The sequence below is a fragment of the Elephantulus edwardii genome, unplaced genomic scaffold, assembly GCF_000299155.1.
Source record: "Elephantulus edwardii isolate Elephantulus edwardi_28Jun2011 unplaced genomic scaffold, EleEdw1.0 scaffold00115, whole genome shotgun sequence".
NCBI classification, from domain to species: Eukaryota; Metazoa; Chordata; class Mammalia; order Macroscelidea; family Macroscelididae; genus Elephantulus; species Elephantulus edwardii.
This window is the reverse complement of record NW_006399865.1, coordinates 9,741,769-9,754,683: the sequence shown is the minus strand read 5'-3', so window position 1 is coordinate 9,754,683 and position 12,915 is coordinate 9,741,769. Positions and strand designations below refer to the sequence as shown.

The 12,915-nt window shown below is 46.8% G+C and overlaps 1 protein-coding gene across 1 annotated transcript in view; it reads left to right on the top strand.

Moving 5' to 3' along the window:
• Positions 1-12,915, top strand: part of CTPS2 (CTP synthase 2) — a 107,762-nt gene that overhangs the window by 32,253 nt on the left and 62,594 nt on the right. The window contains exons 10-12 of the mRNA XM_006892430.1: positions 853-947; positions 3,331-3,393; positions 3,482-3,525. Coding sequence (XP_006892492.1) covers positions 853-947; positions 3,331-3,393; positions 3,482-3,525 — 202 coding nt within the window. The remainder of the gene's footprint in view (positions 1-852; positions 948-3,330; positions 3,394-3,481; positions 3,526-12,915) is intronic.

The following is a 12,915-nucleotide window of genomic DNA, read 5'->3' as shown; positions in this document are numbered from 1 at the left end:
CTCCTCCTCCCCAGTCAAGGGAGGGTTTGCCTAGAAGGTCGGAGGAGCCTTTCAGCCAGGAAGTCTTTTTTTTTTCTTCTCTGCTACTTAAGGGGCAATTAAAATCTTAGGCTGACTGGCCCGATTTAGCCCTTTCTGATTATGTAATGCAGCTTATCGTTTTTACGGCAGTACTTTGAAAAGAACCTCATTGTTACAAGTTCCTGGTCACTTGTTTTCCTTGTCCCTCCCTCAATGACCCCAAGGCCAGCAGGACAGAGCAGGCCCTGTACGGGCCCTGTGGTCTGATGCAGGTGGAACCACTGTGATAGTCATGGTGCTTTCAAGGGCTCATTGTCAGAAAGAAGCTTTTCTTCCTAGTTGGCCTTAGAGTGGATGTTCTGCATCAGCAACACATCAACATGCAGGCCTCCACAGACGGTCGTGTGGAGGTGCAAGGGCTGGGCCGCAAACCCATGTCTCCCACACAGAAGCCAAGAATTCTAGCACTGAGCTGGCACTGCCCGCGGGCAGACCCTCAGCCTGTTTTGATTCAGCTTCTTCTCCTAGTGCCATTTGTTGTCGAGCTGGGCTTCCCAGTGACTCTGCTGAGAGGCCACAGAGGGCCTGGCTGGCAGCATCGTCCAGGCCAGTCAGGAGACAGTGCTGCAGCTTTTCTGTAACACTGGGACGGTTTCAAGGAGAAAGTTCAGCGTGTGAAATCCGCCAGCCAGTTCCGAAAATGGACCTCATGCATATTCATCAGTGATTTGTGTTAAGCATTGGACTGGGGATCGGTAGGCATGAATGATTTAACCGAGAAACTGAGAAGAGGGGCTCTTCCAACTCATCCCCATCTTGTGTCGGTTGCAGTGGTATTCTTGTGCCCGGAGGCTTCGGAGTCAGAGGCACGCTGGGAAAACTCCAAGCGATTTCTTGGGCAAGAACAAAGAAGATTCCTTTTCTGGGTAAAACTAATGTTCCTTTCTCCTAATGGTGACTGTATTAGATCCTTGACACCTCATAACTAACAGGGGAGCACTGGTAGTGTAGTGAGAAAGAGTTGTGCTGCCAACCTGAGGGCATGCTGTTTGAGTCTACCTTGTGGTCAGCGGGAGAAAGGTGAGCAGTCTCCTCCTGTGTGATTTACTGCCTGTGCAAACCCTCCGGAGGTCAGCGCAAGGTGGTGATTAACACCAACAGCACCAACAGCAAGTAGCATGAGAGTGAAAGGTACGCTCTTAGCTCGGGAAGTTCAGTCACTAAGTCAGCTACAGTTGCTGGCAAGTGACAGCCTGGAAACCAAGGCTGGCTGCAGTCTGTTGTGAGAAAGTAAGTTTGATTGGAACACAGCCATACTAATTTGTTTCCGTTTTATCTATGGCAGCATTTGCAGTACAATTAGAAGGGTTTTGAGAGCCTACAGTCTTCAAAGCCCAGAATATTGACTACCTGGCCCTTTCTAGTATGTTTGTGCACTTTCTGATCTGTTTAAAGGACCTGCTGCCATTGTGGTTGTGTAACCACAGGCTGGGGAAGTCACTGTGGCATGTGCCCTTCGCTAGTTGCCTTCGGTTCTGACTCATGGCCACTCCTTGTGTGTCAGGGTCGAGCTGTGCTCTTCAAGGCTTTCAATGGCTGGTTTTTCACAAGTAGATCAGGGCTTTCTTCCGAGTGTCTCTGGGTAAACGCAAAGCTGTACCCTTTCAGTTAGCAACTCAGCACATTAACCACGGGCTCCCCGACCTGCCATTAACTCTTCCACTCCTCTACCCATCCTCTCACCACATCAAGTAAAAGCTAGTCCACAGAACACCACGATATTCTGTGTAAGTAGGGAGAGAATGAAGTGGAAGTTTCAATGTTTACTGTAGAATATGCCGTCAGAACGACCGCTTACCTCCCCATGGAAGGGGCATCACAATGTGGAAGGTTCTGGTCTTTGGAACCTTTTCATTTAAATTGGAGTGTGAGGCTTTCCAGCTGTTTCACACTTACCAGCTTTGATGTTGGCATGCCCAGTGGTATTGTTTTCTCTTCTCCTTCCTGGTGTACTGTATCTCTGTGTTTAATAACATCTAGGCTGTTTCTCTGGTGTTTGTTTAGTGGAGAGAAGCAAACACACTCGGAGGCTGGAAGCTCCCGAATCTAGGAGGTGTGTGTTGGCTTTGTCTCTACCCTGACCTGTGTCCATGTGTAGTGAGCTCGCTTGGAATGGAGAGATGGATTATGGGAGATCCCTGTGGCAACAGCCTGGGCTCTCACAGCTCTCTGCCTTGATCCATTATTGAACAGCACTCAGTCCATTTTCGTCTCCCTTCCTTGTCCTTTATCACACTGACATCCGAGAGAATGTGCCACCTCCCCAAGCTGCTACTTTTCTTCATCCTATCAGTTGTAAGGGGGGCCTGGTGGACGCCTCACTCCACTGCTCCAGGTGAGCGCTCCTTGGGTTCTAGTGTCGACAGCCTGCTGCCAGAGTCTGTGCTGACAGGTGGCAAATTGAGTTGGGGTATTGTAAGGTCAACTCTGAGGGAGCCGCTCGTGGGCCTCAGTGTGGGGACGGATTTGGGAGCAGAATTTGCCTTTGGAATCCTGGCCTCTCTTCTGCCTCAGCCTGCTTTTTCCCTCAGCCCGGGAATGGGTGCGGGAGGGATTGCTCCTGGGCAAGCTAAACCCCACTGCAACTGCCCTGAGCGCAGAGGATCAAGCAGTGAACGCAGAGTATGCATTCTAGATGGAGGAGACAGACAGCAAAGCAAAGAACAGACAGCACAAATCAACGCCAAACAGATCCATTCAGCTTTTTTTAAAAGGTGGTAAAATACAGTTACACATTTGCCATTTCCACCATTTTCACTAGTACAGTTTGGTAACACGTTTATCATGCTGCCATGGTCCCTGTCCATGTCCCAGAGTTCTTCAGTATCTTTAACAGAAACTCGGCATCCCTTCAAGTAAGATCTCCCTCCCCCTTCCCTCCTGCCCCTGGGCACCACAGCTGAACTTTGTTTTCTATATGCCTGCTTAGTCTAGATAGTTTCTCAAAGTGGCATTGTGTCTGGCCTATGCCACCCAAGGCCGTCAGGGTTCCTGTATGTTGTGGCATGTGGCAGCACTGAGAAGTCCCCCACTGGGTGTGTGTACTACGTTCTGCTGATGGGCATTTGGGGGGGGTTTCCACCTTTTGGCCACAGTGACTGGTGCTGCTATGAACCTGGTCGTGTTGCTGTGTTGGGTTCTCTTGGGTGTTTTGCTGGGCTGGAACTGTAGGGCCCTCTGCTAATGCTGTTTCACTCTTGGAGGAACTGCCATTGTTGATTTCCTTCTTATTTGTGCTTTCTGAAACAGGAGTTTGCCTTGGGATGCAGCTAGCAGTAATTGAGTTCGCCAGAAACTGTCTGAATTGGAAAGGTAAGGCCCGTGTTTGTCAAGCAAAACCAAACCAAGCCAAACCGTTCGGCAATATTGAAGGCTTATTGAGTATTTTCTTAATCTTCAGATGCTGATTCCACAGAATTTGACCCCAATACCCCCATTCCACTGGTAAGTGGTTTATTACTCTTTTGGGCCCACCTTTATTGTTTGTTTTCTGGTTCTTGCCTAAAGTCCTAAGGGCCTTGTGGTTCTCCCTCTCTCCCTTAGAGCACCAGACTATTTAAAGTGATGTGTGTATATTTTCATTATTATTACTCTATCATACCGCTCTACAACCCCTCTGATTGGCTTTGCCTTGAAGACACAGTCCTAGAGTGATTGTTCTTCATAGCAGCTTTCAAATCTAATGTTTAGCAAAGGATTAAATTGGCTATGACAACAATTTCTAACAGTCAGTGTGAAGAAATGGGCTGTCTCGTCCCTTGGCTTGCCCCCGTCAGTCTTGCTCCCACACTGGCTGTCATCTACCTTTCTAAAACAAAAGTGACAACCGTGCTGCAGCCTTGCGCCTCGCACCAGTTCCTTTTCACTTCGAGCACTCGGGCCACGTTTCTTGGTGAGACACCAAGGGCCATTGTGCCCTGTCATCTATCACTTGACCAGTTCATCTCACGATATCCCCGGTCCTCCCATGCTTTGGAGTTTGTGCTTGGACATTCTGAATCATTGCTCAAGCAGATCCCGAGATGCCCTCTGCCAGAGATGCCCCTTTCCTGCGGCCTTTTTCTTCGGGAAGCTCACTCACACCAACAAAATCAACCGACCAACTTGGTGACCAGAGACTTTCTTTCTAACCGTCCCAGGGGTCTTTCCTCTCTTCCACCCCCCAACTCTGTCCCTTCTTTCTTACAGTTGTTACTGACGGAAACACACCCCTCACTTGTAAATAACCACTTTATTGAGATGCATACCTTACAATTCACTTATTTCAAGTGTAATTCAGTGATTCAGGTATATTCACAGAGCTGTGCAACACAAAAGCCCATTCGTTATCCGAGCCCTAAGCAGTTGTGATCATTCTGTTTTCTGTCTGTGGAATCATACGCTCTGTGGTCCTTTGTGACCGGCTTCCTTCACTTGGAGCGTCAAGTTGTCAAGGCTTGTTCGTACAGCAGAAAGTACCACTGCTTCATTGTTTTCTCTCATGCACTACTATTGTTGTGTGCCGTGGCGTAGCAGCCGACTTGTAGCTGGGCCTCCAGCAGCGGGCTTTCTGAGGCTGTAGATAGCATGGGAGAAGTTTACCCATCTATCTCTCACAGAGCACGCCTGGTGGATTCGAACCGCCTGCCTTGGGGATGGCAGCGCAGCTCCTTATCTGTTATGGCATGTAGGTAGTCATGATCATTCAATGCTTTTGATCCATTCTGTGAAAAGAGGACGCTATGTGACTTGAACGTTTTGTGACACCACTTTGTAGCCTCGTCTTGCCCCTTTTCTTTAGGCTTCTCAGACACGCTTTGTGTCTTTGCAAGAGAGGGGTTCAGGCTTGAACTTGGTCCTCGTCCGCATCGCTGATGATTTCTCCGTGTCAGACGTGGTTTCCTCATGTACCTCTGTCAGCCTTGGGGCTTTCCGTGGGGCCGACCCTTTGACATCTGGGAGAATGTTGGCCTTGCTGGCGGGCGGCATGTCTCAGTCTGGAGCAGTAGGTTCAGTGATCAGTGAATGAGTGGGGAAGGAAAGGCGAGTGTGTAGTGAGGCTTATATGTGTGTATATATGAAATGATGATTATGAAATGAAACACATACGAATGTTGGAATGAAAAGGAGTAAAACCCAAGCAGACATGAGTATTAAAGTTCATATGCATTCTGCCGTGATCCACGTGGCGGTGCATTTGTGTTGAGATGTGAGTTGCTAGTGTTGTGTGTAACAAGTTGTTGTGCGTGCTGTGTCTTGCCCTCTGATTGGGATTTCTGAACTGTTATAGCCTGTGGGCCGTGGCTGTGTGCGTGGACAGAGTCCTGAGGACTCGTGGGGTGTGTGACTCTGTGTGTGTGTGTGTGTGTGTGTGTGTGTGTGTGTGGTTGTTGAGGCAGCTGTGCTCATAGCGACCGTCTTGAGATCCTTGCCTGATCCTGCCTGTCGGTGCCCTCACTGGGTTAATCCATCTTGTTGACGGGCTTCCTGTCTTTCACTAACCCTCTATTTCCAAGGATCGGTCCCTCCTGAGAACATATATAAATTTAAAACTTGGCTTTTTCACAATTTTTGATTGTACATTTCAGGATATTACCATGCTGTGAAATCATCACCACTGTCTATTTCCACAAGTTCTTTCTCCAGACACAAACTCAGCACAATTTCAGCAATAACACCCGTTCACCTTTTCCCTCAGTCACTGGTGACCATTGATTAGCTTTTGTCTCTTTGTATTTTCCTATTAGGTATTTTCTTTGTGGATACCAATGGGCTTGCATTTAACATCTTAGATGCATAGCAGTCTACTTTAAATTGATACCAATTTTACATAAACGACATAGGCAAAAACACTATTCCTTTTTTCGTTCCTTCCCATTTATGTTGTTATTATGACAGATTGTACATTATATACCCAATAACATAGGTTTATGATTATTTTTATGCAATTGTCTTTTAAATCATATAGTACTTAAGGAGAGTTCCAAGAGAAATCTACTTTATGTTTACACAAGAAATTCCTTTTACTCAGAAGTCTTCTTTCCTTCATCTGACTTGAGCTCCTGTCCAGTGGATGTCCTTTCAGTTCTTGCAGAAGAACTCCCCTTAGCATTTCTTATGTTGTTGCTGTTGTTAGGTGCCATGGAGTTGAGTATGAAACATAGCAACAGACCTGAACTCTGTCCTATCCTGTACTGGCCTCACAATCTCTGAGACGCTCAAGTTTATTGCTGCATCCACCTGGTGGAGGGTCTTCCTCTCTGCTTCTGTCCCTCCACCTTGCCAAGCATGATGTCCCTCTCCAAGGAGTAAGCTCTTGTGGCAACATGCTCAAAGTCTGTGAGATGAACTTTTATCATCTTGGCCTCCAAGCAGCACTCTGGCTGCCCCGAGTGGCAACACTCCCTCAGCTTTGGTAGACCTGAGAGAATCATAATTTTGCCCTCGTTTTTGAAAGACAGTTTTTCCAGAAAGAGAATTCTTGCTTGATAGTTCTTCGCTTTCAGCCTTTACATATGTCATCTTGCTGCCTTCTTGCCTCGGAGGCTTCTGAGGAGAGGGTCCCATCTGATCTTTTGGAGGCTCTCTTGTGTGTGTGTGTGTGTGTGTGTGTGTGTGTGTGTGTGTGTGCTAAGACACCCTGGTGGCTCAGTGGTTAAACAGCTCTCCTGCTTATGTTTCACTGTCTGAAGAAAGTGTCCAGACAGCCTCTACTATATGAGGGGCTTAATTTCCTCCATATTTGTATCAAAGATTGTTACTGTTCTTCTTCCAGCCAGCCTAGTAGGGGTGATTAAAAAAAAAATTCCTGCTATTGAGATGTACCCTATATTTCAGGCTGTAGCGTTTGACCTTCTGCAGTGAGTGTTTGAAGTCTACTTCACTTTCTGCGAGCAAGGCTGTGTCATGTGTATCACGCAGGTCGTTACTGAGTCTTTCGCCAATCCTGGTGCCACATTCTTCATATAGGTTATCAAGACATTTTGCTGGAAAAAAGTTTTGGGGTTTTTTTTTTCAACAATGGTGACAGGACAACTGGTGTCTACATGTAAAAGAGTAAGAGACCCTTATCTCATACTGTTGTTGTTGACTGCCTTTGAGTCGAGCACGACTCATAGCGACCCTACGAACAAAAGGCCTAAAGCCCCTCTACAACTATCGACATTTATCAAAGTTCTTAGAGTTTCTGGGGGAATGTTGTTTAGGAAGTAGATGTCACTCCTGCTTGTAAACCTGTCATAGTATGTTATTGTTATGTGCCATTGAGTCACCTGCGATGCATAGCGACCCTACGAATAGCAGCTCTGAACCCTGCCCTGTCCTGAGCCAGTCTCACGGTTTCATTTTTTTTTTTTTTTATGTGTGTACCGTCAAATTGGGTCTGACTGGTACAGGAGGCGATTGTTCCTCCTTCTTCAGCAGAGCATCTGGTGGATTTGAACCGCGCACTTCTGGGATTGCAGCGCAGTTTCCTGCCACTAGGCAACCAGAGCTCGCCAGTCTCACGGTTTCTGACATACTAACCCCCATTGTCCCAGTCACTGTATCAATCCATCTCATCGAGGGTCTCCCTCTCCTGCACTGTCCATCGACCCTTCTGAGCATGATATCCTTCTCCGAGGACTGCTCTCTCCTGTCCATGTGCCCAAAGTAAGTGAGGCAGAGCTTCAAAATCCTAGCCTCCAAATAGAGACTTGGCTTCTTCACCCTCTCCAAGATAGACCTATTTGTTTCCTTGGTGGTCCATGGTATGTTCAAGACTCTTCTTTCTCCAGCACCACAATTCGAAGGCATCGATTCTTCTGTCATCCTTAGTCATTGTCCAACTCTCTGATGCATAACAAGTAATTGAGAGGACCGTGGCCTGGATTAGGTGCACCTTTGTATCCAGACTGACATTGTTGCTCTTCAGCACTCTGGAGAGGTCCCTGGCAGTAGATTTTCCCAGTGCAATGTGTCTTTTGATTTCTTGACTGCTGGTGTTAAGAGTGTTAATTATGGATCCAAGTAGATACAAGATTTACTAAAAATGGAATAAAAACAGTGACTCTGAGAAGAAAGCTTAGCCTGACATCCTCATAACCTTGGGTTAGGCGGTAATTTCTTAGATATGACAGCAAAACACAAGCTGCAGCAGAAAAAGAATTGTACAAATTAAATATCGTAAAAATGACAAATATTTGAAAAAAAATGAAAAGCTTTAGTGCTTCAAAGGACACACTGAGTAATTGTAATAGATCAGTGGTCCTCACCCGGGCCAGGTATGTCCCTGTGGGCTCGTCTTGCAATGTCTGGAGACAGCCTGGCCCTCCCAGGGAAGGCTTTGGTGGGTATAGGCCAGTGCTGCTATCAGCTGCCCCCCTCCCCCCGCAGCACCAGGAGGCCTCCCCACCACAAAGTGATCTGGCTGCAGATGTCGGCAGCACGTATGCTGAAAATGATCATGTTTTGGAGAGAAGGTTTTGGAAGCGGTCATCCATTTTACATAATTGTGAACCAGAACATAATCTTTATTAAAGGCAGTATCGACCAAAGCAAGGCGAGGTCGAGGACCCTGAGTGTGTGCTCCACACCGGCACACCCTCACCCAGTGTGCTGGTCCGCACGGACTTGGAGCCCAGCGATTTGATTGACTGTCAGGAGTGACAAGTAGCAGCCTGTGCTGTGGAGCCGACAGCCGACTGGCAGTGGGGTCCTGGGAGACCAGTGCACCGAGTGTTTGGAGGAGGAGTTGGGCGAGAGCGGTGGCCGATGCGGGACCACGTTGAGGAAGGCTGACATGTGTCTTGTGCCTCTGGCAGTGTGACAGTCACTGGTGCATTTGACAAGAGCAGTTTCTGTCACCCAGTGGGGCTTGAAGATGAGGAGAGTGGACTCAGAGTGGAGAGGTGGGAGCGGTGGGGGACACCTTACAGGTTTTGCTAGGGGTGGGGGTGCAGGCCAAGTGCTGTTTTCATTTGAAGATGACAGATATTCCACATGTTGGTACATGGCTGTGAGAAAACTCATGTTTTGGGGCTGTTAGTTGCTGTCCACTCGGGAGCTCTAGTCAGTAGGGAGCTGCACTGCCAACCCAAAGGCTGGCGGTTCAAATCCACCAGCTGCTTCTTGGAAGAAGGATGGACAGTCTCCTCTTGTGTGATTTGCTGCCTTTAAAAACCCACCAGAGGGTCAGCTATGAATCTGTTCCGACTGCACAGCATTGAGGCTGGCGTGGCAGTGGCTGGGTTTCTTTCTGCCAACTCAGTGCAACCTCTCCTCAAACCCACCCCCTTTCCTGCACAGCATTTCGGGGTCTAATTTCTCTTTCCATTTTAAAGATACAAGTATATGTGTCCATTTGCATCCCTATCCCGCTGTTAGACAGATGGGCGACTCTGTGCCCTGCCTTGCTGCCTTCACTGCTGCCTGAGATCACATCACCAAAGGATCAGGGGGGTTCTTCATCCCTTTTTACGGCTGCCCCTACAAACCATAATGAACCATAGCTTCTCAGCCAGATGGTCCTTTTATGTCCGGCACTCCGAAGGCCTCGGACTAGTGAAGAGCTCCTTAGAAGGCTTTCTGTCTCTCGCCACTGTTGAGTTGGACCCGACTGACCCTGCAGCGGGTTTCTGAGGCTGTAAATCACATAGGAGGAGAGTGTCCATCTTACTCCCTGAGCGTCGCTGGTGGATTTGAACGGCCAGAGACTTAGCGGCGCCTCTCCCTGTGCAGTCTGCCACCAGCGCCAGCACGCCTTTTATGAGGTTTCACTGTGACAGATTTCTGGACTCCTTTTTTTTTTTTTAAGTAAAAGTTTTAATTGTGATTTTAACAAAAGTTAACAGGCAAGTTAGATTTTCATTCATTCATTGCTGCACACTTTATCCCCTCTCCCTTTCTTTCCCCTCCCTCAGTTCACTTAAAAAAAAAATTAATTCACTGGACTCATTTTGAAAAGACTGTGCCAGGCTGACTTTAGGCTTTCTTTTTGGAGCCAGTATTCAGGCTAGGAATTGATTTTGCCAGTAGGTGTCACTGTTAGATAGCTCTGGCAAAGATGATTCTTTGGCTAGCCTCTGCTGGAGGTATGTAATCTATATGTAATTTTAAATAAATGTATTTTTTTAAAGAATTTATTCATGGACTCAAAGGAAAAAGAACACCCAACATGACCAACCAAACGACGCAAGCAACTAAACCCTACAGAAAAGGTCTAAAAACGGCCTTACCCCTCTGCCCAATCCCAGCTCTAATCCCCTCAGCCATTTCCACTAAGGTTCTCCTGCCACATGCTGTATGCACGCCCACTCTCTGTAGAGCCAGTCTTGTGTTGAATATTTAGGCTGCGTCCATCATTTTATGACTTTTAATCATGCTGCATATCAGCACCCCTGGACCTGTGTCCTGGGGCACCCACATGGGAGCATGTCCATGGGGTACATTTTAGAAAGGGAATGACTCAGAGGACATGTGTGTGGCCCCCTTTGATGGCTTCTAGATGCGCGTGAGTGAGATGAGAACAATAAAACCTAATTGCTATTGAACATCTTTATGGCCTGCAGTCAGTTTGTTGGAGAAAAATAGCTGGAAGAACCAGCATATGTGATGATGGCGAGAAAGTCTTATTAAAGAGAAAGACTAGCAGAATAGAGGCACCAGGCAGCCGGTACCACAAAACTCAGGGACTCTTGTAGACTTGAGCAAATAGCAATTACTTCCCTGGGGCAATGGCCATTCTGACCCTTTTAAAAGTTTCAAAAGTAAACATTTTAGAAAGCAGAAGCCACCTTTAAGGTAATATGTGTGCTGAAATCTGCCTCATGGGTATCTGTCCTCACATTACCAGGCATGCATGGACTGCTCTTATAGTTGTCACACCAGTAGATGCTGGTGTTCAGCATCTACAAGGGGGTGTCATCTGTGCATATGAAAAGAAAAGAACTTCTCTAAGTGTGAAGGTACATGCTTGCCTCTGAGAGAGTACCTAGGTGAGAGTGAGTAGAATTTATTTGGTCATGTTTTTCTCTGCTTAATCTACAAGGTGAGTTAGAAGGCTCTGGCACACAGACACACAGAGAAAGTCGCAGTCAGGGATCTCTCCAGATTCTCGCCAAATTCTTGAGGAGCAGTGATGTCAGTTTGAGGACTTAGCTGTACCTGATTTAGGCTGTGGTCTTTTCAGTCACTTGCTTTGGATCTGAGAGCTGGACAATGAATAAGGATGACAGAAGAACTGATGGCTTTGAGCTGTAGTGTTGGAGAAGAGTACTGCATGCCCTGTAGACTGCCAAAAGAACAAGCAGCTATGTCTTGTGGAAAGTGCAGCCAGAGTGCTCCTTGGAGGCACAGACGAAGAAGCTTTGTCTCACATACTGCTGTTGCCAGAAGTTACTTCTTGGAGAGGGACATCCTGCTTGGAAAGGTCCACAGAAGAGTGGAAGACCTTCGCCCAGGTGGATTGACACAGTGACTGCAGCAGTGGGCTCGAGTGTTTCAGAGGATGGCGCAGGATAGGATAGGGTTCAGATCTGTTGTTCATAGGGTCACTATGAGTCATACTCGATGGTACCTAACAACAGTAACAACAGCGAATTGTGGTGCTAATGGTTGAACACTCAATAACTGGCTGAAACATTGGTGCTTTGAACACACCCAGAGGCACCTCACCAGACAGACCTGGCAGTCTGCCTCCAGAAGGCCACGGCTTTGTAAAGCCTCAGGAGCAGTTCTCTGTGCGTGTGGTGTCAGCAGGAGTCCAAACCAGCGTGATCTCAGCAACAAGGGAAATGAGGACGTTTTTGGCTCGCTTCAGAGTAGTCTTCACTGCCTGAGAGACGGGCTTCCCAGGAACACAGCCCCGACTAGCCTAGGTTCTGGCTCTGTATCAACCACTTGGTCCTGCCCTCTCCTTGACCTTGAATCTGAGTTTAGATTTCTCCAGTTCACCTGAAGGCATTATGAATGTCAGTTTAGAATATTTTTATTTCTGAGGAATATATGGGAAGGTTGGTCAAAATCTTGGGTTTCTGTATGTACATATGTTTAGTTGTAAGCATTTACTTTCTAATTATAGGAAAAAAATCCCCTCCCCCCAAATTTGAATTCACACAAAAGATAACATCCTGAGAACAGAATTCGTGCTCTACCTTCAAAGCGCATCCACACACACACATGCACGCTTGGATGGTGGTATTGGTAAGGATAAGTGAGAAACTGGAAGCATTTTTAGCAGATGCAAATGGAATTTGAGATTGTGATATTTGATATCAATTCAATTTTTGTTGTTTCTCGTAGGTAGGACTTAATTTTACCCCTTTTGGGTCCAAGGATTCTCAGAGCTAGAGCTAATTTTACATCTGACACAGTGGATTTTTGATACGTATAAATAAAGGTAGACTCAGATGAAGGGTAATTTGTGAACTATGTAATTAATATTAAAACTAATGCATAATGTTTCCCCTACCTTTTGTTGGAGCCCTGTTTTAAATCTTTTCATATTCCATGCTACATTTCAACAACTTCATCTGGAAGGCAAATTAAGAGGTGTTAAAAGGAAAGCAATCAGATAAACAACAACAACCAAACAATGACAAACCCCTCCCCCCCAAACCCTGAGCTCACTGAGTGGGCTTCATTTTGGAACCAGTTGCTGTCAAACCCATTGTGACTCATGCTGTCCCCGTCCTTGTTGTAGTAAAACTGAAGAAGTTCACGCTGCTTTGAAGGAAATAGCAAAAAATAAGGCCCCAGGAATAGATAGTATACCAATTGAAGTATTTCAGATAACAGATGTTGCCCTGGATGTGCTCACCGAGTTGTGCCAAGAAATCTGGAGAACAACCACTTGGCCAACTGACTGGAAGAGATCTA